Source organism: Podarcis liolepis (assembly GCF_965112155.1).
Source record: "Podarcis liolepis genome assembly, chromosome: 16".
Classification (NCBI taxonomy): domain Eukaryota; kingdom Metazoa; phylum Chordata; class Lepidosauria; order Squamata; family Lacertidae; genus Podarcis; species Podarcis liolepis.
The window spans coordinates 22,766,782-22,790,362 of NC_139567.1; the positions used below are offsets into that span (position 1 = coordinate 22,766,782).

A 23,581-nucleotide genomic window follows, 5' to 3' on the forward strand; every position below is an offset into this window, starting at 1 on the left:
TTTGTCTGGTTTTCCTTTTATGGCTTTCAAGTTACGTGTTTTCTCAGCAAGGGCTAGACACTAGACATTCTTGTAGCATAAATCTACAGTCCTTGAAAGCTTTCCTTGTTTGCATTGTGGATAACTGAACAACCATCGGCAATATGATCACTAAGTCTTTAGATTTCATATCAGTATTCAATCCCTCGACGATAGTTAGTAAGACACTTGGGGTGAGAAAACCAGCCTGAACTCCTTTTGAACATCACCTAAGCCAAGGGTGGGGGAACTCTGGCCTTCCAAATTTGGTTGAACTGGAATTCTCATAATCACTCAAAAATAGTCATGCTGGTAGGGAATGCTGGGAGTTAGAAACCAGCAACATCTGGAGAGTTCCCCACCCCCAATCTAAGCTATGTGGTAGCAAATTCATTAAGCAGCTCATGAAGAAGTATTTTCTTTTAGGAAACACTATATATAGATTTTATAGATAAGGCTTATCCACACTTACCTTTCCTCCACTCTTTCCAGGTACTGTCCGTGATTTAAAGCTCCATGTCCAATTGCCCTTTATTTTTGCTCTGGAGTTGTCCCCACAAAAACCTGCTCTTTAAAGCTCAATCAAGGCAAACAGCAATATGTAGAAAACCCAAATTGGTGTTTGCTCCAATTCAGCTTTAAAGAGCCTGTTTTCATGGGGAAAGCACTGGCCTGTGCCTGGAAAGTATGGATAAGCCCTTCGTTAATAATAATGTATTCCAGTACAAAATCAGTTTTCCTGATGCCATGTTCATATCTCAAGTAGGGTGGCTATGAAATAAGCCTCACCTTCACACCTCTGCCTGGCCAAAGGGTGAGTTTTGATATGCTTCGTGGTTGCTGTTGTTTTTCAAAAGAGGTCTTAAAATGCCACTTTGATGCTGAGAATCAGTAAAAGGAAAAATGCTTTCGCTTGGGTACTAAAGGATAAGAACTGACAGGCGGCATAAATACTTGTGGCATATGATTTATAGATTACACCCTGTCGTGTTGTAGGGAACTTGGCATGCATTGTAATGGATTTGGTTTCTAATAAGGAAGAGTGCATTGTGATTTTGTGTAGCTCCTTGCTGACGTACATGCAGAGATGCTTGTTTGTGGAGATTACCTTGGCAGAAGAGGGGAGGTTGACGTGCTCCTGCCTGATATGCAAATAAATGAAGACAGGTCTCTGCATTGTGCCTGACAATAACAGCAATCTTTTCTTTCTTTTTTATTTCTTTCTCCAAGTAATTAGAATGTGAAGGACAGAGTCCAGACTGAATGATGTGCCTTAATAGTGAGATGAATCTCAAAGAGAAATGGCACTGAACAGACAGTGAAGAGTGGTGGTGAGAGGCAAACTCATTTCAGTGCATCAAGTGGAGGGAGTGTGTAACCCTCACTGCTCTTGTGGGATGATTAGAAGTAATGAAGTTCATTTTATTAATGGAAATTAATATAAAATTTGAAAATGGCAGTGGAAGGAGAAAAGGCTCAATGGCAGGTGAAGGGGACTGTGCATATCCAGAAAACCACCAGGAGTCACTTGCTTAATTTCCTCTTTGAATGGCAAGTCTGAGCATCCTGGGCTTTGTCACAGAGACCCAAACTTCTGCCCTCCCCCAACTTACTTTATTTTACCTTCTGATACATTATCTCACCCTTCCTCCAGGGTGCCTAAGGCTGTGTAAACGGATTTCTTCCTCGTCCCCATTTTATTCTCACAATGCTCCTGTGGTGTAGGTTAAACTGAGAGATCGTAACTGGCTCAAGGTTACCAAGTGACTTAGATGGCTGAGTAGGGATTTGAACCTGGATCTCATGGGTCCTAGTCTAACCTCTATACCATACTGCAGCCTTCACCAAGCTGGTGCCCTCCAGTCAACTCCTATGTTGCAGCTGTGCTGGTTGGCAATATTGGGAGCTGATATGTTTTTGTCTTTTGAGGCTTTATTATTTTAATTGCATAGTATGGTAGTTCTGTTTTCTATTGCAACATACATCTCAAAGTCACTATTTGCAATTTATATACATGTTGTTGTTTTGTAAAAAGCTTGTCTTAAATACTAAGTGGTATGCAAATATATAAAATATAATCCAGAATATAGACCCCCAATAGTTCAATAGCATCAAAAAATATAAAAAGGTCCAGTTGTCTATTTCATGGTTTCTCTTAAGCGCAGCTAGCTTAACTGATAGAATAGTTTGGCCGTTATGATATAATTGTAATCGCTTATGATTAAATTAATGCAGGTCAATAAATGATTGTTATCCATGACAGCAAAATGGACAATCCATGTTCCATGCAGTGTAACTTTTGGCTGGAGACAAACTGGAGGGCATCAGTTGTCTTCATATCCTGTTTCTGGCTTCCCAAACGTAAGAAACAGGGTGGTGGAATACACAGACCTTTGCTCTGAGCCGACAAGGTACTTTTTAAATTCTCAGAGCACAAGTTCTAGGCTTACCTCTCCCTTTTGCAGTTTAAACATTTCAGAATGATATTCATCAAGGACAGTCTGAACTAAGGCATTGGCTTCCTCCTCAACAACACACAAGATGATCCCATCCAGCAGTTCCTCTTGGTCCAATTCTTGCTGTGCCTCTTGGATCTAAGCCAGCAGTAAAAGAGCATATACATTACACAGTACCATCAGAGAAATTCTGCATTTATTTCCTTTTGCACAGGGGGCAGGAAGGAGGAGATGCCGGAGAATGGTGGCCGGTACATTACTCACTAGTTTTGGCAAAGCTGCACGGGCCACTTCAGTCACTATTTCATCCATGCTATTGAAAATAGCAGCCCTGTTGAGGTAGTCATCGGCAAAGTCCTTCACAGCGCTTTTGACCACATCAGTAGATGTATCTCTTGCCGCTTTCGCCAAGAATGGGTCTAATGACAACGAGTGAGTGAGGTTCTCCATGTCTGACAGAGGCTCTTGTCTGGGAACCCTGGGAAAAGACTGGCCTTGATCCAGAGAGCTGTGAAAGACAATAAACTGTTTGTGCCTCTCTGTGCAAAGCTCTTGCACAATTAATGGGCGAGATGAACTAATCAACACAGCCCTGGTCAGCAAGCATTATTAACAAACGCAAAGCCATAATCTCAGAATTAATTGGATAATTCAGCAGTTGAGCCATACTTGTACATTAGCATTCATTAACTGCTTCAGTTAAAAGTGCAGGGTTTTGTATTTGTAATCTTTACGAATGACAAAGTATCTGGACAGTTACTGCTTATTTTCCAAGATACTTTGGTTTTTATTGATACATTAAAAGGTTTTTTTTTATTCTTGTAATAGTTGTATATACCCCAGTGTGCATAGGTTGGCATTCAATTACATTTTACTCACATCAGACCCACTGAAATTAATAAACATGACTAAATTAGGCCCATTAATTTTAATGGATCTGGTCTGAATAAAACTTGGTTGAATACCATCTATAGCCTCCTGGTTATGGGTGGAATTCAGTGTAGTGCTATTACAAACATTATGTCTGCACAAGCTTATCAGCTTGCCAGATGGAACGACCCCCATTTTCCCTGCAAGCTGTTCTAAGCGTTCTCCATACCCACACCCACTCGAGCCAATTTGGAGCAGTGGGGGAGAAAAGAGGAGGGAAGTCCTGTTGCACAAGTAGAAGCTCTTGCACAGGGCTTCTGCTGCCAGGGTTCATTAGGTGAGTCCTATGTTTTTATTGGGTGGGGAAATCATCCTTTATTTTCTATTCTCTTATTTATCATGCTAATAGTTTATTTGCTGTTCCACATTATTCCCGCCAACAATTATTCACTTAGCAGCCTCACTTAGGCTGTCATACAATAATAAATGTTTGCCTCTGAGTACGTCCCATTGAATTCAGTGAGGCTTAACTTCTGTGTAGGGACTGCACCATGGGCATAGCCTGGATTTATGTTGGGGGGGTAGGAGTTTTGTTGGGGGGGGGGGAGAACCGAGCTATCCTTGATGTGATTGATCAGATAGTTAAGTATTTTTATTTATTTACTTGATTTAGGGGGGCAGTTGCCCCCCCTGCACACCCCTGGGTACACTCACAGACTGACCATTTGTGAATCTGGCACATTACAGAACATTATTTATGCAAAGGGGCGTGGGTGGCGCTGTGGGTTAAACCACAGAGCCTAGGACTTGCTGATCAGAAGGTTGGTGGTTTGAATCCCCGCGACGGAGTGAGCTCCCGTTGCTCAGTCCCTGCTCCTGCCAACCTAGCAGTTCGAAAACACGTCATAGTGCAAGTAGATAAATAGGTACCGCTCCAGCGGGAAGGTAAACAGAGTTTCCGTGCGCTGCTCTGCTTCGCCAGAAGCGGCTTAGTCATGCTGGCCACATGACCCGGAAGCTGTACGCCGGCTCCCTCGGCCAATAAAGCGAGATGAGCGCCGCAACCCTAGAGTCGGCCACGACTGGACCTAATGGTCAGGGGTCCCTTTACCTTTACCTTTATTTATGCAAAACAATTCATTTCAGGTGGGGGGAAAGTCATTTTATAAAAAATCCTAGTCTGATCATATCAAAGCAATGTTCAACATCCGAAAACATTCAGAATTTGTTGTGGGAAAGCAATTCAATAACTTTCAATGCAAAGGAAAAGTATTTTATTACTTACTTGGATTTTTCATGTTCACCTTTTGAAGGTTTTCTATAAGTGAATTTCAAAGGGTGAAGTCTCTGAATCTGTGTGATACAGAAGAACATTGGTCACTTACAGTGCCAGATTTACATATAAACTAAATAAGCTATAGCTTAGGGTCCCACTCTCTTGGGAGCCACCCAAAAATTATGAGTCTTTGTAAATTGTGTTTCTAAAGGAACTTTTGTTATTGCCAAATGCCAATGTGCTTGCATCATTAAGTTTGTTATGAAGAAAAAATCATTTTAAGTTAGAACTTAGGAATTATTTCACTCTTAATATACTTCTTCTTAATTGTATTTCACCATAATATACTTCCTCTTAATTGTATTTCAGTTCAACAATTACTTTGATAAATACATATTTTGTTATGTGCAATTTATTAAGTCCATAAATTACCATATAGCATATATTCAACACAAAAAAACAGCAACAATTTGTTGACAAAGGACAGCTAGATATATAAAGGGCCCCATTACCTTCAGTAGCTTAGGGCCTCATCAAACCAAAATCCGGCCCTGGTCACTTACCATGAAGGATCCTTCCAGGCAGATATACAGAATGCATCCAGGTGCCAGTGGGTTAACCCTTCCATTGCCAAAAATATCATTATCATCATCTTTATAGACCTATCCTCATTTATGAACCTGTATCAACCATTTTACGAGTCCTTCAAAGCCAGTTGTAATTCAACACTGCTTTCCAGTCTCCTGGGGAAAGAAATCATGGGCACAAGCCACTGCAAATGCTTCCTGCAAATGTGCCACAGAAATAAATAAAACTAACTGTATTCTGGGAGAACTCCCCAATGGATTCTGCACATCACCTTTTTGGTGTGTGTGTTAGGTAGGATACAGTGAGAAGACACTAAGAGAGGTGGACTGCTGGCTATTATTTTGGTGTATTTTCAGCATTTCTAAGATGCCTTTCAGGGCAAATTCCTTTCAGAGCAGTTCACATGTACGTTTGAAAATATGTAATAAATAAATAAATAAAGCACAGCAACTGCAAACTAAAGCACCAGTCTTAAAACACTATACCTTGAGAAAAGTTGTGAAGTCTTCCATGAGCATTTCCATGAGGATTAACAGATTAGCACATCTGAAAGCAAACTCATCATCTCCCCAGAAACAGGGAATTTGGGTTCTGGGTTCCTAGAAAGTATCCAGAGAGCAAAACTTGATTTAAGCTCTGAACAGTGAGAAAGGAGGAAGCATAGTTCTCTATGTATTCTTTTGTATGGGTGAAATGTACAGTGGTGTTTGTACTTACCTGTGTTGCTAGGCTGTGTGTTTTGCAATAGTTACAGCTCAGCACCTCAGAAATCTGTGTCAGACTGTCAAATTTCAGCCACAGGATGGAAGCTATTACTAGCTTTGATGTTACTGGGCAGTCCCAAGTCCTCTGCAACTCTTTGCCATTTCCTGTCCCTGAAATAATGCACCAGTATTTTTAAAAAATCCATTCATAAACAAGTAAGTGAATAGGAGGAACAATTTTGAGGGTTGTTTACATATCTTCAGATATACTGTTACCCCTATGGCTCTGGCTAGCAATTATTTTTTAACAGGATCCATATTATGAACTGAGGAAAGGTCAACATGAACAATTCAGTAAACCGTTCATGCACCACACATTTGAGCTCTGGGATATAAGACAGGTTTCACTCATTGGGGATCCATAATTGTGGGTCACAAGCTGCAAAATTTAGTTGATCCTGCTAGCTGGTTACCTTAGAACAACAATTATATAAAACAGAGGCAACGGACACAGACTAGTCTGGATGTCAATTTACCAGCTATGCAAAACACAATCATTAGAATATCTTGCTCGAAGGGCATCTCTTAACTAAAATTTACCTAGTTTTGTATCACTGAACCTAAACTAAACTGGAATTGTAATTAGACACATTTGGTGGGTATGTCTTTGAGCAAGCTGCCAGACTAGTATCTAACAACTGTAAACATTTATGATGCAATCCTTTGCAGGTCTGCTTAGAAGTGAATTTAACTGCAAATGCCAATGTGATTGCAGCTTCAGTATGGTTGGGGAAATGGCAGTATCATTAATACAGATCTTAAAACATCAGACCCTCCAAACACCTCAATTTTCCATGGACATCCCTGATTTAGAGAAGCTGTCCTGGTTTCTGATTTGATCCCGGAATGTCCCACTTTTCCTTCGGATGTCTTATTTTCATTGGATAAATGTTGGAGGGTATGGAGTTATCTGACCCCCGAGCCATCTGAAGGCAATCCTGTATAGGGAAGGTTTTTTAAAAAATGTTTAATGTCTTATTATGTTTTTATATATGTTAGAAGTTGCCCAGAGTGACTGGGGCAACTCAGGAAGATATATGGGGTGTAAATAGTAAAATTATCATTATGGAATGAGACGTCCCTATTTTCATCGGAGGGTACAAAACATTTCCTGAATAAGGTAAGTCAAAGTTATGCACTTGGGCATAGTAGTGTGCCACAAGTGAATTGCAAGCACCCTACAGGAAATAAGTAAGTAAAGGTTCTTGAGAGCCCAACATACCCATCCTCAGAGATTACCTGTTCTTTTATAAAAAATAAAAAAAATCTAGCTCTGAAGCTGGCAAACTCTGAGACTTTGCATGAGTCACTGTTCCAGGGTATGCCTCCTTGCATTCATGAAGCACATGCAGTACAGTGATTTCTTAACTGGGCGATGAATTAATTCTTTTCTTATCTACAATCTAGAAGGCAATTAACGCTGTAGATCTATGCAGTTTTACCTGGATGTAAGCCCCATTGCAATCGCTGGACCTTTCTTCTGAATCAACATGCACAGGCTTGCCTGGCACAATTCAGACCCAACCTCTTATCTAAACAGAGCACGGACCCTGTTTTTGTGCTATTTAGTGATATTGCTTTAGATGTCATAGGGAATAACAGATGGGCAACATTTTGCTGCATCAACAGCCTCAGAAATTATTGTTATGTCATTTAAGGTGCATTGTGCTTGGCACCCTTTGGCTCATTAGCACAAGGAAGTAACATACAGCGGAATTATTCTGGTGCCTCATAAGTGTAGTACAACAGAACTTTTGTAGAATAAAGACAAAGCATTTCCTTTTATACTTAATAAGAAAGGTTTCATTTAGTGTAAATATTGCAACAGACTAGCTTGCTAGTCCAAATTTGCCAAATAGTGAGAATTGCACCAGAATTACTTTCTTCACAAGGAGGCCCAATACCTGTTACATTCATGTACACAAATAAATGAGAATAAGCAGAGCAAAATGTTGCTATAAATTCCCCAGTGAAGCACCGTTGCTTTTTTCTTTCTTTCAACCTCTCCCTTTTTCTATGTGCCTGCTCACTCTTCAGCTGCTTTCTCTCTTTGCCACATTCTTATTTTATCTGTTTGTTAGGGTTGCCATACGTCTGGGATTTTGCAGACATATCTGAAATACTGCAGTCGGCAGCAGTGTCCAGGCGGAAATCAGCAAAAAAAAAAAAAAGAAGAAGAAGTCCTGTTTTTGCCGATTTCCCACAAAAATAGCTCAAAAACGGATTATTATTATTATTATTTTGCAATTTTGCCCAAAAAGATCATCAACTTTGGGCAGAACTAAAAAAAAGTTCAACAACTTTGGCCAAAAAAGACAAACAAACTGAACAACGTTGCCCCCCAAAAAATATACCCCCGTGTGTGTTTGCATGTGTGTGTGTTAAATCCTGTGTATCTCCAAAGTATGCAGAAGTAGTAAAAACTGGAAGACCCATTCCCCTCCCCAAAAGGGGGTAAAATGGGGAAGGAGTGTGTCTTCTTCTTCTTCTTTGGCGATCACTCGTAGCCGAGTAACATTGTCTTCCATAAACATGGTTTTAACGAGTCCGTAAGTGACTGTGGAGGCCAATTCTGGATCCACACGTCCTTACACAGTGGGGACATTGGTTTCCAGGCGGGAGTTGATGACGGTGTGGATTTGCCAAGCGTGCCTTCCTCTTAGCATGTTTCTCCCTTGCGTCCTGAGTTCAAGTGTCTTCAAAGCCCATGACACCTTTGGTAAAGGCTGTTCTCCAACTGGAGCGCTCGCACGCCAGTGTTTCCTAGTTGTCAGTGTTTATACAGTGTTTAAGATTTGCCTTGAGACAGTCTTTAAACGTCTTTTGTTGACCACCAGAATTACACTTTCCATTTTTAAGTTTAGAATAGAGTAGTTGCTTTGGAAGACGATAATCAGGCATCCACATAACATGACCAGTCCTACGAAGTTGATGTTGAAGAATCATTGCTTCAACACTGGTGATCTTTGCACACAGACAAGTGCAGTGGTTGCAACAGCCTCAGCCACAACAAAGAATGCCTCACGGCAAGGGTAGCGACTCCAGAAGGAGCAATTAAATGCATATAAGGGCATAGGATTGTATTTTTTTCTTTTTGCATAAATTTATTTAAATAGGCTGCAGCTTCTACAGGGAACCCTCCGAAATAATAAAAATAAAAAGGTCCCAGATAAATGCAGCCTCTCTTTCTCCCTTGATCACAATCTATGGGGTTGTTCTACAGCACTGGCAGGGAAACTTTGTACCACTACAGCTCCAATCATTCCTGATCATTAGCTATGCTGGCTGGGTGACTCATAGACATTGTAGTCCAGTAACATCTGAAGGGATAACAGGTTCTCTCTCCATTGCTGCTCAACACACCCGCTTTCTCCTGGGCACACCCGCTCTCTCAGAGAACTAAGTAGGAGACACAGGGTTTTATTATAGGACCCAGCAAACTTCAAAAGTTTCATGCCAATGCCCTTCTCTCACAGGACACCTGGCTCCAAGCAAGGAAGTGTCCTTGGTGCTACTAACTAGGGCAGGAGTCTGCAACTCGCGGCTCCGGAGCCGCATGTGGCTCTTTTATACCTTTGCCACGTCTCCGGGGCGGATACTAGCGAGGGGAGGAGGCGCATTGGGCGCCCCGACACTCCCCACTGTGGCGGGCGCTGTACTGGCTGTGACGTTGCATGGGGCGGTGCGTACGTTAGTTACGCACTGTCCCGACGTCACCTTCCTGCCCGCCCGCCCGCTACATTGTAAGGGGCATGTACGCTGGTCACTGCATTGAAAGGGGGCATGTACGCTGGTCACTGTTTTGAAGGGGAGTGAAGAACACACACCAAAAAAAAAGGTAACTTGTTAATTTAACGTTTATTTCTATGAGGAGGAGTAATTCTGAGGGGTCAAACAAAGAAATAATAAAAAAGTGACAAAAAAGTTATTTTTATAATGACGAGTTTTGCGGCTCCCAGTTTTTTTTTCTTCGGAAACGGATCCAAGTGGCTCTTTTTGTCTTAAAGGTTGCAGACCCCTGAACTAGGGCAACAGCATCATGCCAAAAGTCTGGAAGGAATCTCTTCCCATTCCTGTGGGGTCAATCTGTGTGTGGCCATGGTTAGGAAAGATTGCAATGCAATGCAATGCAATCCTGAAAAGGTTTTATTCAGAATAGGATAGGATTGACTTCCAGATAGGTGTGCACATCATCGAAGTCTTGATCCCTGGACTTGATGGAGTTGCTCTGGAGGCAAAGAGGTCTTCTAGGTTTCTGCCCCATCCTCCTCCCTTGCACAGAAATAATAGTACTAATAATAATAATATATTTATTTATACCCCACCCATTTGAAATATGAACAACAGTGTGAATTATTAAGATAAATAGGTTAAATTGAATAGTATAGGCAAAATACACAGAATTTGAGGCTAAATACAGAAACCATGAAAGGGGAGAATGGGAAGTCAATTGATAAAGTAACTTATGGTTTATGTAAAAAAATGTAACTTTTTTTTCTTTGTGAAAAAATAATAAGACTTTTTTAAAAAAACAAAAACAAATGCATAGTACATACACAGCCAGTCTTCTATCATATGTGTGGCTCAAGCAGATCTTTTATCATTATTTATTTTACTGCTCTTTTCATTCTAAACAGAGGGCAGTTTATTCTGAATTTGTTAAGCATAATACCAGATGGTGATCAAGTGAACATCACATATCTGTTGTTTAATTTGGGACAGCTGCCAGATTTGCAGCGGCTGCCCAAAAGCTGAGAAATTTTATTGTGGTACGGTAAATATGATGAACTGCAAGTATTTAATGGGATGATTTTAGTATATTAGTTTCCTTTAACCATTTGTATGTTAACATTTTTGAGTAGTTATTACTATTACTTTTGGTATATTTTAATATATATATATAGGTTCTATATAATTTTTTCCCCTATGGTTGATATTATGACCAAGATTGAAACAATAAACTATTCAATCATAAAATCTATAGTGACCATGTGAAAGTGGGTAGTCAGAGGTGGATCTCAACCAGTTGAAGACCACTATATATAGTTTTCTCTTTTTTAAAAAACAAAACCGCTTTTGAGGGGGGTTTTTAACCATCACTTGGTGAATAATTTTTATGAAGTGAGATAAATATAGGTTGGTGGTTGTGCGCGGCCTCGATCACTGAACGCTGGTCACGTCCACCTGCTGCTGAGGCTGACACACCTGAGGTAAAAAAACAACAACTAGGCCAACTTTCCCCTCAGAGCTCCATCCTCCCCTTGAGAAGCTTCTGACAGGGTACTTTTTTACCTCAGGAACGGAAAAACAAAACCGCGCGATACGCCTAGCCCCGCCCCTTTCGACGCCCGGCCTGCTCATTCGCTCGCGGCCTCCTCCTTTCCTCCAACTGCCCCGCCCCCCTCTGAAGACCCGTCCAATCCGACGCCGTACCTTGAGCCACGCGCGGGCGTCGTCACACAACAGGCCAGCGTCGCGCGACTCCTGGCCTGGGGCGCTGTCGTCCCATCAGGCTAGCGCGTCCTTCTCTTTGCCCGCCCCCTCTTTCCCTCCTCGGCCATTTGGCCGCTATCCGGAGCGGCCACGCCCACCGCTTACCTGCTCATACGTCACGTCGCTAGAGCGTTGGATTTCGACCTGCGCGGCGCTTTTGGCGGAGTAAGAGGAAAGAAGCGGCGCAGGACCAGGCAGGCAGGGGAAACACCTGTGGAGGGCGAGGGGCCTCCCTCGGCTCGAAGGACAAAAGCCGGGCGGGCGAGCAAGGGGGGGCGCGGTTCCCAGAATGCAACGGGGTGTAGCCCCCCACTAGTCCACCTTCTGGTCCTCCTCCTGTGCGCAAGCCCCTTTTGGGTAAGTAGGATGCAGCTACTTGCGGGGCTTAAAATTCAATCTGCTTGGGCGTCATGGTGGCTTTTTAATTGTAGGAGCTCTTTTTGAAACAGCAGGAACAAATTGGCAGGTTCTGTAGCTTGTCCTCAAAACTGCCTCTTACTCAGGCCATACATTTAAAACATGCTTTAGTTATTTGTTCCATGTATATCCCACCTTTTTCTCTGAGTAGCTCAAGGTGGCATGTATGTCCCCCCCCCCCCATTTTCTCCTCACAACAGCCCTGTGGGGTTAGGTTAGGCTGAGAGTGTGTGGCTGGCCCAACGTCCCTCCTGATAATACTAATAATAATTTATTTATTTATTTATTTATTTATTCATACCCCACCCATCTGGCTGGGTTTTCCCAGCCACTCTGGATGGCTTCCAACAAAAGATTAAAAATACATTAAAACATCAGTCATTAAAAACTTCCCTAAACAGGGCTGCCTTCAGATGTCTCATGGGTGATTTCAGATCCTAGTCTGACGCTAACCACTGCACCACACGGGCATCACAATATAAAGTCACTTCCCAGGTGTCCTCAAATTCAGCCTTCCAGATGTTTTGAGACTAGAGTTCCCATCATCCCTGACCAGTGGTCCTGCTAGCTAGGGATCATGGGATTTGTAGGCCAAAAACATGGAGGGCTGAGTTTGAGGAAGCCTGCTTCAAACAGTCATAGCTGTCTTTTCCCCGAAATAATTATGGGAGCTATAGTTTATTAAGAGTGCCGAAAGTTGGTAGGATACCTTCCAGAGTGAAGGCCAAAATGAGGAATTAATACAGCTTTTCTAGCCTCTTTTTTCCATGTCTCTGTGTGGTTTCCTACTTCCGATGTATCTAAAAACTATGTAAAAGTTTGTCTTACCAATAAGTTCTTCAATTTCCCCCCCGCTTGTATCACCCATTAACTAATGCTTGTTTTGCCACATTATGTGTTCTTTATTATTTTTATTTGAATAAGACTTTTAAAGTAAAGCTTTTTTGCTTCATTGACTCTGCTCATTAGCCATGCTGGCATTCTGTTAGATTATTTGTATATTGTTAGTTCACTAAACATTTGGGAACTCATTTGCACAGCATTGTAGCCTATTTTTAGAACAGCCTACCTGTCAAGGTTACTATTCTTGTGTCTTCACTGAGGTTTGATGTATCCCCTTCCATTAATTCATGGCAATTTTATGCAGGTACAACAATGGATCTTGTCCTGGCATATGCAGATGACTCCGTTTTGACACCTTATGTTTATCCAGCAGCATGGCCAGAAGATAACCCTTTTCGACAGTTTATTAGTCTTATTGTCATAACAAATGTGGGTGCTCTTGTCCTTTATTTGCTGATTGGCAGTTTCAGCTACTACTTCATATTTGATCACTCTCTAAAGAAACATCCTCAGTATTTGGAGGTGAGTCACTGTGTCACAGCTCTTCCCTTTTCTAAGTTCTTCAGTGGTCTGTGGCTAGGCTTCAGAGAGTCTTGTATGTACCTTTCTGGAATGTCTGTACACAGACAGACCTCTGTTGTGTGTGGTGCTTTTGTTTGTTTGTTTTCACCCTAGTAAATGCAGTCACATTTTAACCAATATGGTCATTTTGGAACATCCTTGTAACACTAACATTTTGAAATGCAAACAGTTTAGATTTAAACTATGGGTGTTTTCAGTGTGATTTGCAATTTCAGTGAAAGCATTTTCTTCTCTTAGCATTTCTAGGCCTAATAATGCTGCTTAAGGTTGTTATGCTCCAACTATTTTGTGGAAATGTTCATTGGGTCCTGGAATGTAGTGAGGTGGCCTTTTCAGTTCATAGAGCTTAAAGAGCTATAAGGGTGACTTTTCCACCTAGTCTTTCGGAACCTGCTTGTTTATGATTGCGGTGGTGACTCTAGTGCTTATGTAAACTAATTTGGAATACTGGAGTATGAACAAATGAAGTACTCGTACTCCAAGTAAGATCATTGGTATATCTAGTACCTAATTTAGGGCTTCACAGATGTCAGATTTCAACACCCAGTCAGCATTCCCAGTGGCCAGTAGCAATTGGAATTGTTGTACAGCAACATCTGGATTATGTAACTCTGATCTTGCCTAACAAGTTTCTATCTGACTGGCAGCAGCTCTGCTATCCGCAAGCCTAGGGAGCCGAGCGGGAAGTCGCGCCGGTCTCCCCAGGCTTGCGGAGAGCTGCGCGAAGCCCGGGAATGCAGGCAGCTCTGCGCAACCCTTCGGAGACCGGCGCGAAGTCGCGCTGGTCTCCCAAGGGTTGCGCAGAGCTTCCTGAAGCCTGGAGAGCGAGAGGGGTCGGTGCACACCGACCCCTCTCGCTCTCCAGGCTTCAGCGAAAGCCTGCATTCGCCCCATAGGACGCACACACATTTCCCCTTCATTTTTGGAGGGGAAAAGGTGCGTCCTATAGGGCGAAAAATATGGTAGCTCTTCTAGTAAAGGAAAGCTCTTTGGGTGAGGTTAAAGTAGTTTTGTGGGGGAAAGGAAGCAAGCAGAGCCTCGCAGCTATTTTGCCATAAGTATAGATCCCCAGGGTAGTAACTCTAAAGCAGGCATAGGCAAACTCGGCCCTCCAGATGTTTTGGGACTACAACTCCCATCATCCCTATCTAACAGGACCAGTGGTCGGGGATGATGGGAATTGTAGTCCCAAAGCATCTGGAGGGCCGAGTTTGCCTATGCCTGCTCTAAAGCAGAATGCAGGCAACAGTAAGGGACGGGGTCCTAGGAATCTCACAGCTAGCTCGGCCCCAAGCATTGTTACCTGATTGGGAGTAGGTTTTGCCTTTCCTTACCAGGTCTAGTAAACCTCATCTGTCTGAGATGAGTCCTTTTAACAAGGTTTTTCACAAAGAAACATGACCTGTTTATCTTTCTGCTTTGCAGAAGAATAGATACTTGCATTTTTAAAACATGCACGCTTCTCAAAGCAGCGTACTGTACTGGCAAAAACTAAGCTAGGAAATCTCAGTTTCAAATATCATTTTGTCATGTGACATTAGACAATCCTCTCTTTGCTTCAGCGTCTCACCTGCAGTATGCAGATAACAATATGTCTCTGCTTTAAAAGGACTACTGAGATAATATTTGTGCTAAACTTTCAAAAATGCTGTAAATGTACAGGATATTATTTTATACAAAGTGTCTTCTCCTGTGTTCAGAATCAAGTGCAGCGTGAAATCAAATACACCCTCAAATCAATGCCATGGATCAGTATCCCCACGGTTGCCATCTTCTTTGCTGAAGTCAGAGGCTACAGCAAACTCTATGATAACATTGATGACTCTCCTTATGGTAAGGAAACTGCTTGGCATGTCCTCTTTATCGAGTCAAAGTCTCTGTCCTTTCCTTATCTCAAGAGTCCACTTTATGTAACTTATTTCTCATTTCTTCTAGCCACCATTTGTTGTACATAGGATGGCCTCTTATTTATTTCTTCTCATGGGACCTTGCTACATATGGCATGCATATTAAAGCCCAAGCACTAGAAACAAAGGGAGTCAGATCATTAGTCCATCTAGCTCAGTATTGTGTGCACAGACTGGCAGCAGCATTCTAGGGTTTCAGGCAGGTGTCTCTCCCAGCACTACCTAGAGACGCTGGGGCCTTCTGCATGCGCTACCACTGAGCTCTGATATTTCCCCATTGTCCTTGTTTTGGGGAGGGAAGGGGTTGAGTGTGCAAAAGCAGGAAAAGATAGAGTGCAAAACCTCACCTGCTTTTTCTCTCCTTCAAATTCCTTCCACAACTTGAACAGATGCTGGGAAGGACAGTAGAATCACAGGAATGTAGAATTTGAAGGGACCCCCAAGGGCCATCTAGTCCAACCCCTGCAACGCAGAAATTGCAGCTGAAGAATATCTGAGAGATGGCTATCCAGTCCCTGAGCTAGCTTTTCAATTGCACACCCTCCTCAGTCTCAGGCTATACTGCACACCCCTCATTTTGCCTTCACACTGACCACTTCACCACAGAGAGCAAAAAACACCCTGCTATTTACTTTGATGCAGCAGATGGGCAACTCTCTCCATTGTCTGTCATGGGATGTTTATGCCACTGCTGAATCTTGCTCACCTGCCATGCAGGTAATAAGGGTATAATTATTAGGAGATCTTCTCCAACCAGTGCTGTGAGGTGGGCTGCCGCTGCTTCCTTCCCCAACAGGATTCTTCCAGGATGTGCAGCTTTTGTGGGCTTCCCTTACACTTAAACATGCATGGAAGAAGATGCACCTAACTCTGCTTTATGGAGAATAATGAGGGCCATTATTGTGGAGGACTTCATGGGATTTGTAGAGACAGAAGGGTCATCTAGTCCAGCGCACCCACCACAATGCAGGAATCACAGCTGAAACACCCCTGACAGATGGCCATCCAACCTCTACTTAGAAACCTCCAAGGATGGAGAGTCTGCCATATTCTGAGGGAGTCTGTTCCGCTGTGAAACAGCACTTATCAGAATCCCCACCCCCACCCCAATGTTTAGTCAGAATCTCCTTTCTTATAAATTGGATCAGTTAGTTTGGGTCCTCCAATCTGGAACAGAAGAAAAAAAAACTTACTCCACGCAAGGGAAGTATTGCTCAGGTTTGTTTCTCAGCTCTGACTCAGCCCATCTTCTGGGCACCTGGGCAGATCACTCAGCAACCTCCTTGGGATGGGGAGTTTTTCCACTGCAGCTTTACAACAGCATTTCATCCCACATATTACTCACCCCCATATAAAAGGCAGAGACACACAGAGAGAGAGAGCACAAATTGTAGGGAGAAAAGTTGCTTACGAAGTAATGAGGCTTCCAGTGAAATCTCATCTGGAGAAAGTGAAGGAGAAAGAAGCTCCCAGAGTGCCCTTAATTAACAAGAGGACAGGGCTGGTCATGAGCCAGCCATGTGTGGGTGAGGCAAAGTATTATGTGTGTCTGAGAATATCTATTATGCTCGCCTTTTAGCCATGGAGAGAGCAATCAGCATCCGAAGTTGCTGTGGCAAGGGTGCAACAATTCAGTTGACCACAGATGATTGACAAGTGATGTCAGATGACATCGTCTGATTGACAAGGGGAAGCAGTTTAGCAAAGAAGTGGCCAAGTTGGACCCTCTGGAAGGCAAAGAATGGTTTGCAGGCCAGACGTTCTGAGCTCCTGTTGTAGGTCAGCAATATGTAAAGCAGTGCCTTCGGCTTAGTCAATATGTGTTTCTAAATCGCCTTTGTACTTATTTGAGCACCTTGCCATGGTAAACAGACTTTGTTCGGCTCGAGTTGCTCTTCAGGTTTTATCTCTTTAGCCTTCAGATCCTTTCCAATGTATTAATTAGCTCTGTTTGCTTGAGATTCAGCGTTGCCAAAGGCTCAAGTAAGGAAACTTCTTTCAAAATGGATTTCATAAAAACTACTTTTTGTTTTCATAATCTAATATTGTACAAATCCAGAAATATTCTAAACATTCTTAAATGTCTATTTAAAAAAGAAACTCATGCCTTTCATTTTTTTGTCTAGGTTGGTTTGGTGTTATCCTCAGCATGCTCTCTTTCCTCTTCTTTACTGATATGTGTATCTACTGGATTCATCGATTTCTCCATCATAAGCTTTTGTATAAGGTATGGCAAAGTGTTAACTAGTAAGACATGCTTAGAGAACAGTGCACCCAATCTGGAGGATGCATTCCATGTGCAGATGAGGGTGGAGTGAAGGGACTCTCCATGTATCAAGGCAGTATATCCCTCATTACCAGATGCTGGAGACAAAAAGCAGGGAAGGACCATCCGTTTCATGCCTTGCCTCTGACTGGCTGCTGGTGCAAATAGAATGCTAGAGTAGATGTACCTCAGTCTGATCCATGAAGGCTTTTCTAGAGTTCCTACAAGGATCAGCCAGTTTGGAGATAGGAAACACTTGCATCCATTGTGCTCTTCTCTAGCATTGTTTCCTCTGCAGCAAATCAGTTATGTGGTCATATGCAGCAGTAGGGTAAGCTAGGTAGCATGTTGCTGCTTCTTAAGCTTTTCTGAGTTGTGCTGTTTGAGTCTAATTTCTCTGTTCAATGTCTACATAACTTGCTTTACTGTAGGCCACTAATAATAGGATTCAAGGCAGATGTGCGTGAAGCTGTGTGATAAATATATACTTTGAGGTAGGAAACTTATGAATATGCATCTGGCCCTAGAGGCTACTTGCTTAACTTGCAGGAAAAGCCAGAGAACTAAAAGACTAGCACCAGCAGCCCACTGTTGATAGGATCAAATGCAAAGGATGGTATGGCCCCAAGGGTGGTGCAGTATGACAATAAGAAGAGAAAACCAAGGAGTTACCTTTCTCCAACTGCTAAGGGGAAGGCGTTGGAATATAGTAGAGCTGGGAAAATTATCTAAAAGGGTGGCAAAAAATGAGAGAATGAACGTTTTCTTTAAAAGAAAAGTTTTAAAAAGTGTAATCAAAACATAGGACAGAACACAGTGGCTGCAAGGACAGACATAGTACAGATGTATAAATCATGAGCAGCACAGAGAAAGAAATTGATGTAGCCCAACAAAAGGAAGTATTTCAGACACTCAGTAATATATGGATTTCACTCTTTTCACCAAATAACTTGATAGTAGTTGTCTCTCTTTTTCTAAATTAAACTAAAAAGCCTTAGATGCGTTAATTCTTCCTTATGGAAAGCGTGGTCCAATTTGACAGTTACATTTCCCTTTTTTGTATCTCTCTTTCCACCCATCAACTCTCCACATTTTGCTTTTTAAAGACTGTGAACTAGGTTTTAAATGTAGTCGGGCCAGGGGTTCATGTAGCAGAATTGTAATCTTTGCCATCTTATTTTTCAATAAAATAGAAGCCTAGCTTGATTCTCACATACCTGTAGTAGCCACACACACAAATAATCCACCACCTCGCTGCCAGGGCATCTCAGAATGGTCTTTCGTTGCCACAGGTGATGCTTTCTGTTGCTGTATTAAAGTGAAAGTGTTCTGGGCTCTCTCTTGTTTCTATTCTAAGGTTCTAATTCCTCTCTTTTCTTCCACAGCGTTTGCACAAGCCCCATCACCTGTGGAAGATCCCAACTCCATTTGCAAGCCATGCTTTTCACCCCATGGATGGCTTCCTTCAAAGCGTCCCTTATCACATCTACCCATTCCTTTTTCCCCTGCACAAGGTGACCTATTTGGGCCTCTATGTCTTCGTCAATATCTGGACAATCTCCATCCATGACGGGGACTATCATGTTCCTGGCAAACTGAAGGAAATTATCAATGGTGCCGCCCATCACACTGATCACCATTTGTACTTTGATTACAACTATGGCCAGTATTTTACACTCTGGGATAGAATTGGGGGCTCATACAAAAACCCTTCTTCTTTTGAAGGGAAAGGGCCCCATGATTATTTGAAAAAGCTAAAAGAAAGCAAATTGAGCAGTTTTAAAAATGGCTGTGGGGATGAAGGAGTGCTAGAGGAAGGCAGTTTTAAAAATAAATAGGCTCCTCCCTCTCCAAGGATCGGAAAGCCCTATATGCATTATTTTAAAATAACTGTATATAAACTTCCCTCTCCTGTAACACTACTGGGAGACAGGCACTGTAGACATCACTCGGATATCTTGGTGATGGAATTATATAATTGAGAACTAAGTTCTGTAATGAAGACTACGCTTGATAAGGCAGAAATACATAAGTTGCTAGTTGCAGAGCAACAACTTTGTTGTATACAGTAATGGAGAAAATGCCTGTAGCTGATGATGCTAATGGTAAGTTAATTTGGGAACACTCCTTTTTCTTGCACAATACATAGGAGCCGAAACCTGACATGAACTCTGTCGCCATTGGAATGAGTTTAGAAGCCATTTGCTTCTTTGTGCGACCCTTAACACTCTTGAATCCATAGTTTGCAGTTCAATTGTAATTCCAGCAAGATGCTATAAGTCAGTGTGTGGAGTTGACAAAGTAGATAGCTGCCTTTGTGACTGCATTTACTAGCTTGAAAATGGGCTTGCAGGATGAATATCAAACATGCAACATTCATGTCACTTTCTGTTTTCCAAGTGCCCCAGTTTATCAGATAAGATAAAACGGATGGTTTTTCATGAAGCATCACATGTCCAGATTGCTTTATAGGTTGTTTTCAAAAGATGCTCCCTAGCTTTTTAGAAAATATGTGTTTAAATGCCCTTTTTCTTAATTGAACAGCAAGGTTGATGTCTGACTTCTGTTGTGGAGTAGATACTTGTTTGGTATTTCAGTGTCCCTCTGTTGAAAGCATCATAATGCAAATGCAGAAAATAAGGCAAAGGAACTATTGCTATGTTTTCAGAATGCCTTTGTTATACTTTCAGGAATCCTTTGGATGATTATCTTATAGGGAATCGCAGTGAAGCATACGGTAACGTTGCCTTTCCATAGAGTGCATTGTATATTAGAAGCAGAGCAATGTGATCCAGCTAAAGACAAAAATGATCAGATTCTCAAGGCTGCAGAGCGCTCTTTGCAATTCTCGAGGGGCCCTATAAGAGTGAAGGGGACAGAGGTTTGGTCAAGTGAAAAAAAGCCGTCTTGGGAAGTTTTTTTAAGAGCTGAATCCTGTTGTGGAGTTGGCTTAGGTTTTGAGCCTTGTCAGTGGGTCCAGTCCACCAGTAAGCTTATTTTAGTGGTGCTTGCATTAGTCAACTTATTAGTAGATTAAACCCAGCACATTTTCTAAGCTGTCTCATTGGCTCTTCTTTTTTGCAATTTGCTGTTACTTTCTTTCCTCTCAGCATGTGTCACTTTGAAGTCTAAATGCCAAAAACATTCAACAGTGCTATGCTTTACTGCTTTGATATAGACAAATGCATAGAATTTCAGAGACGTTGCAAAAAGGAGTTCTCCGTCTGATAATTATATCATGTGAAGGATTGTGTTTTCTGGTTAAACCAGGCAGCAGCCTGTGGAAACTGTCTTTTTCTTTTTTTAAAAAAAAGGCTTTCAAGAGATAAAAGCATGACTGCTATTAAAGTTATGAAGCTTTACAAATTACCTACAAATTAACGCAAGTTGTGAGCTTTCTAGAACTACATAAGGCATATGTCACAAGTAAGTTTGCTTGTGTGTGCCGTTTTGCTTGTATCCTGAACTGGGTAAAGAAGCAAAAAATATCCACTGAAGATTTGAGACCAAAAATTTCTGGCCTTCAGAATAAAGGAAGTCAGGAAGTGCCCCCCCCCCCACACACACACACCAAGTGAGACCATGCCATATTATAGAGGTGAGTCATTGATGACTGTAGTAAACGACTTGGGGTCCTTTTTTGGGCAGCCCTTCCAATAATTTGGTTAATTGCATCCATTCTTGCTCCTTTTTCCTTTGTGTGACGCGCATCTCCTCACGCTGCGGAGCAACTTAGTGCTACTTAGTAATACGGTGTATATGTGGTGATAATTGCATTTTGCAAGGATACAGCTTGCATTTTTTTTAAAGCCCCCATGCTTGTGCATGACATTATGTGGGCAGAAATCATCAGGGTCCTGTTGGAGAGGAACTTCCACTGATTAGGCAACAAAGCATATTCATAGTGAATGCCTCACTGTCCTTTCACATAACCCCCAGCACTCATGAAACAAATCCCTTAGTAATTCCTTTGTTCTCTTTCATCCACGTCCTTGCTTGGGTAGGAACAGGGAGAAGCTGAAGAAAGCTGAGTTCAGGTTGTTGTTGTTTTTTAATGTGGAAAGCTACCTCTACTGTTGAGAGAATCATGAATAATTCCATCCTACTGAAGGATCTGAACACCTTGTGTTTTTCCTTCTCTTAAAATACATATATGCATCTGTTCAGCTGAAGATGCAAATTAACATAGGCTGTGTGAGATTCAATCTAGGGGTTCTTGAAAGCTGTCGCTGAAGAAGGAGCTGCTGAAGCCATCTGACATTATTTGAAGATCCATCGTTAACTGTTGCAGTAGAGAGAAGTCAGCTGGTTCTGACTGGCGTGTTGGGGACAATGATCAAGAGGAAGGCAGTGAGAAAATCTTGTTTATATTTTATGTGGCTGTAGGGACCTCTGATGCGTGTGCACAGCTACCTTACCTGTTGGTATGTGTTTTAATGGCCATGCAAGCACTTGACTTGGCTGTACCCATCACTGGAATGCAGCTGCTGGAGGGTTAGGCAGGCCAAAAATTGGTTCCTCACCTTTGGTTTGAAGTGCCATGTTTGCAGAAAGGGTTCTGCCCCCTCTCCCAGCCTTGGCATGACCATTAGTTAAGTCAGACATTCTGTCTGTCTAAAGAGGTACAAAACAAATAGGGATAATAGGGCTTTGTATTTTGTTGTCTGTAAATAATAATTAAAAAGTGACTGTGGATTCCAAATGGAGTTGTTGATCTGCTTGTTGATCACTCATACTAATGTTTCCTGGTGACAAATAATAAAGAATTTTAAAAGGAATTGGGTATAAATGAGTGTGTTTCCATATACACTGGTACCTCGGGTTACAGACGCTTCAGGTTACAGACTCCACTAACCCAGAAATAGTACCTCGGGTTAAGAACTTTGCTTCAGGATGAGAACAGAATTTGTGCAGTGGCAGCAGAAGGCCCCATTAGCTAAAGTGGTGCTTGAGGCTAAGAACAGTTTCAGGTTAAGAACAGACCTCCAGAACAAATTAAGTACTTAACCCGAGGTACCACTGTACCTCTGTGGTTAACATAAGGCATCTGTTCACCAAATGCATACGGACTCCATCCTTCTAGCTGAGCCACATGCTTGACCCTGAATGTCCAAAACCAAAGGTCAGAGCATCAGTCACGTTCATTTTAAAGCTTTCTCTGTTTCTTTCTTTTCTTTTAAACTGTCTGTTTTGTAATTAATGATACCACTTAAAAGTTTTGGACGTTTGCTCATTGTGGGGTCAACTTATATGGGATCCCTTTGGGGAATTACAGCGCATGCTTTCATTCTCTCTCTCTACACACACACACACACATACACCCACACCCTTTTTGCCACTTACAGATAGGGATCTGTCAATTTCTGTTTCTCATTTTTCCAGTCTTTAGCCCAGTTGTCCACATTCCTTTAATGGGTTTATGGATTTCTTTAAAGTCCTCATGAAAATTTGTCCACATTTTAGAGTCTGTTTCTCTTACAACATATTTTTGTATGCCTAATGCTCACAATCTTGTGGGGTCAGTTCCCCTTATAGGATTTTTTTTGTATGCTATTTTCACTAATGCTTATACACATTATTTGGCTGGAGAATTACATCAGAACATTTGGGAAAGTGAATTCCAAAAGAAAGCTGTGTTTTGGTTCATGTATTGTTTTAGGACGTGCAAATTAGGTTGGTTCCCTTCCAGATTCCCAACGTGCAGATTGAATTTCCACCCTGCTCTCCTCTAGAATACTGTCCAATAGCACTGAATATTATTGCTAGCTGATAGTACAATCAATCACAATTTTTTGTTCACAAGCTGCCTAAAGTTCTAAGCAGGGTAACAAAAAATAACACAGACGAAATCTTGCCCAAACTACTAAACATGATGCCAAAGGAAGAAAAAGATGGAAAGAAGAGTAAAATGAATTTAGTGTATATATCTTTTTAAATACCTACAAGGTGGAACAGCCACAGCGATTCCAGAAGGGAATAGCCCACTTTTGGCTTGCCCCAGTGAGACTGCTGGAGTTAACCTGGTTGCCGCCTTCTCACTTTTGAGAGCTGCCACATAGAATGGCCATTTTAGGTTCAGCTCTGCATCCTATGGTCTGGTT

At 42.0% G+C, this 23,581-nt stretch overlaps 2 protein-coding genes across 11 annotated transcripts in view; one reads left to right on the plus strand and one right to left on the minus strand.

Annotated features, from left to right (window-relative positions):
• Positions 1-11,675, minus strand: part of LOC310696042 (uncharacterized protein) — a 43,274-nt gene extending 31,599 nt beyond the window's left edge. For 4 of the 10 annotated variants that reach the window (XM_083481179.1, XM_083481180.1, XM_083481178.1 and 1 more), the window contains exons 1-6: positions 11,406-11,509; positions 5,926-6,083; positions 5,694-5,807; positions 4,630-4,697; positions 2,739-2,982; positions 2,469-2,612 (exon numbers count right to left, since the gene is read on the minus strand). In XM_083481179.1, the coding sequence (XP_083337305.1) occupies positions 2,469-2,612; positions 2,739-2,982; positions 4,630-4,697; positions 5,694-5,732 (495 nt within the window). In that variant the 5' untranslated portion in view covers positions 5,733-5,807; positions 5,926-6,083; positions 11,406-11,509. Of the gene's footprint in view, positions 1-2,468; positions 2,613-2,738; positions 2,983-4,629; positions 4,698-5,183; positions 5,364-5,693; positions 5,808-5,925; positions 6,084-6,755; positions 6,912-11,264; positions 11,333-11,405; positions 11,510-11,570 lie in introns of those variants that run through there. The other 6 variants (XM_083481173.1, XM_083481175.1, XM_083481174.1 and 3 more) reach the window with 6 other exon arrangements.
• SC5D (sterol-C5-desaturase) lies at positions 11,381-22,258 on the plus strand. Its single transcript, XM_083481170.1, has 5 exons — positions 11,381-11,822; positions 13,030-13,247; positions 15,008-15,140; positions 17,341-17,441; positions 18,866-22,258. The coding sequence occupies exons 2-5, from the start codon at positions 13,038-13,040 to the stop codon at positions 19,316-19,318; spliced, it is 897 nt and encodes a 298-aa protein (XP_083337296.1). The 5' UTR covers positions 11,381-11,822; positions 13,030-13,037; the 3' UTR covers positions 19,319-22,258.
• Positions 22,259-23,581: the final 1,323 nt, after the last annotated feature.

Excerpts from the sequence above, each read along its gene's own strand:
- SC5D (XM_083481170.1), top strand. The coding sequence starts at position 13,038 with ATGGATCTTGTCCTGGCATATGCAGATGACTCCGTTTTGACACCTTAT. Across the intron at positions 15,141-17,340 it reads CATTGATGACTCTCCTTATG|GTTGGTTTGGTGTTATCCTC; the intron begins GTAAGGAAACTG and ends TTTTTTGTCTAG. Across the intron at positions 17,442-18,865 it reads ATCATAAGCTTTTGTATAAG|CGTTTGCACAAGCCCCATCA; the intron begins GTATGGCAAAGT and ends TTTCTTCCACAG.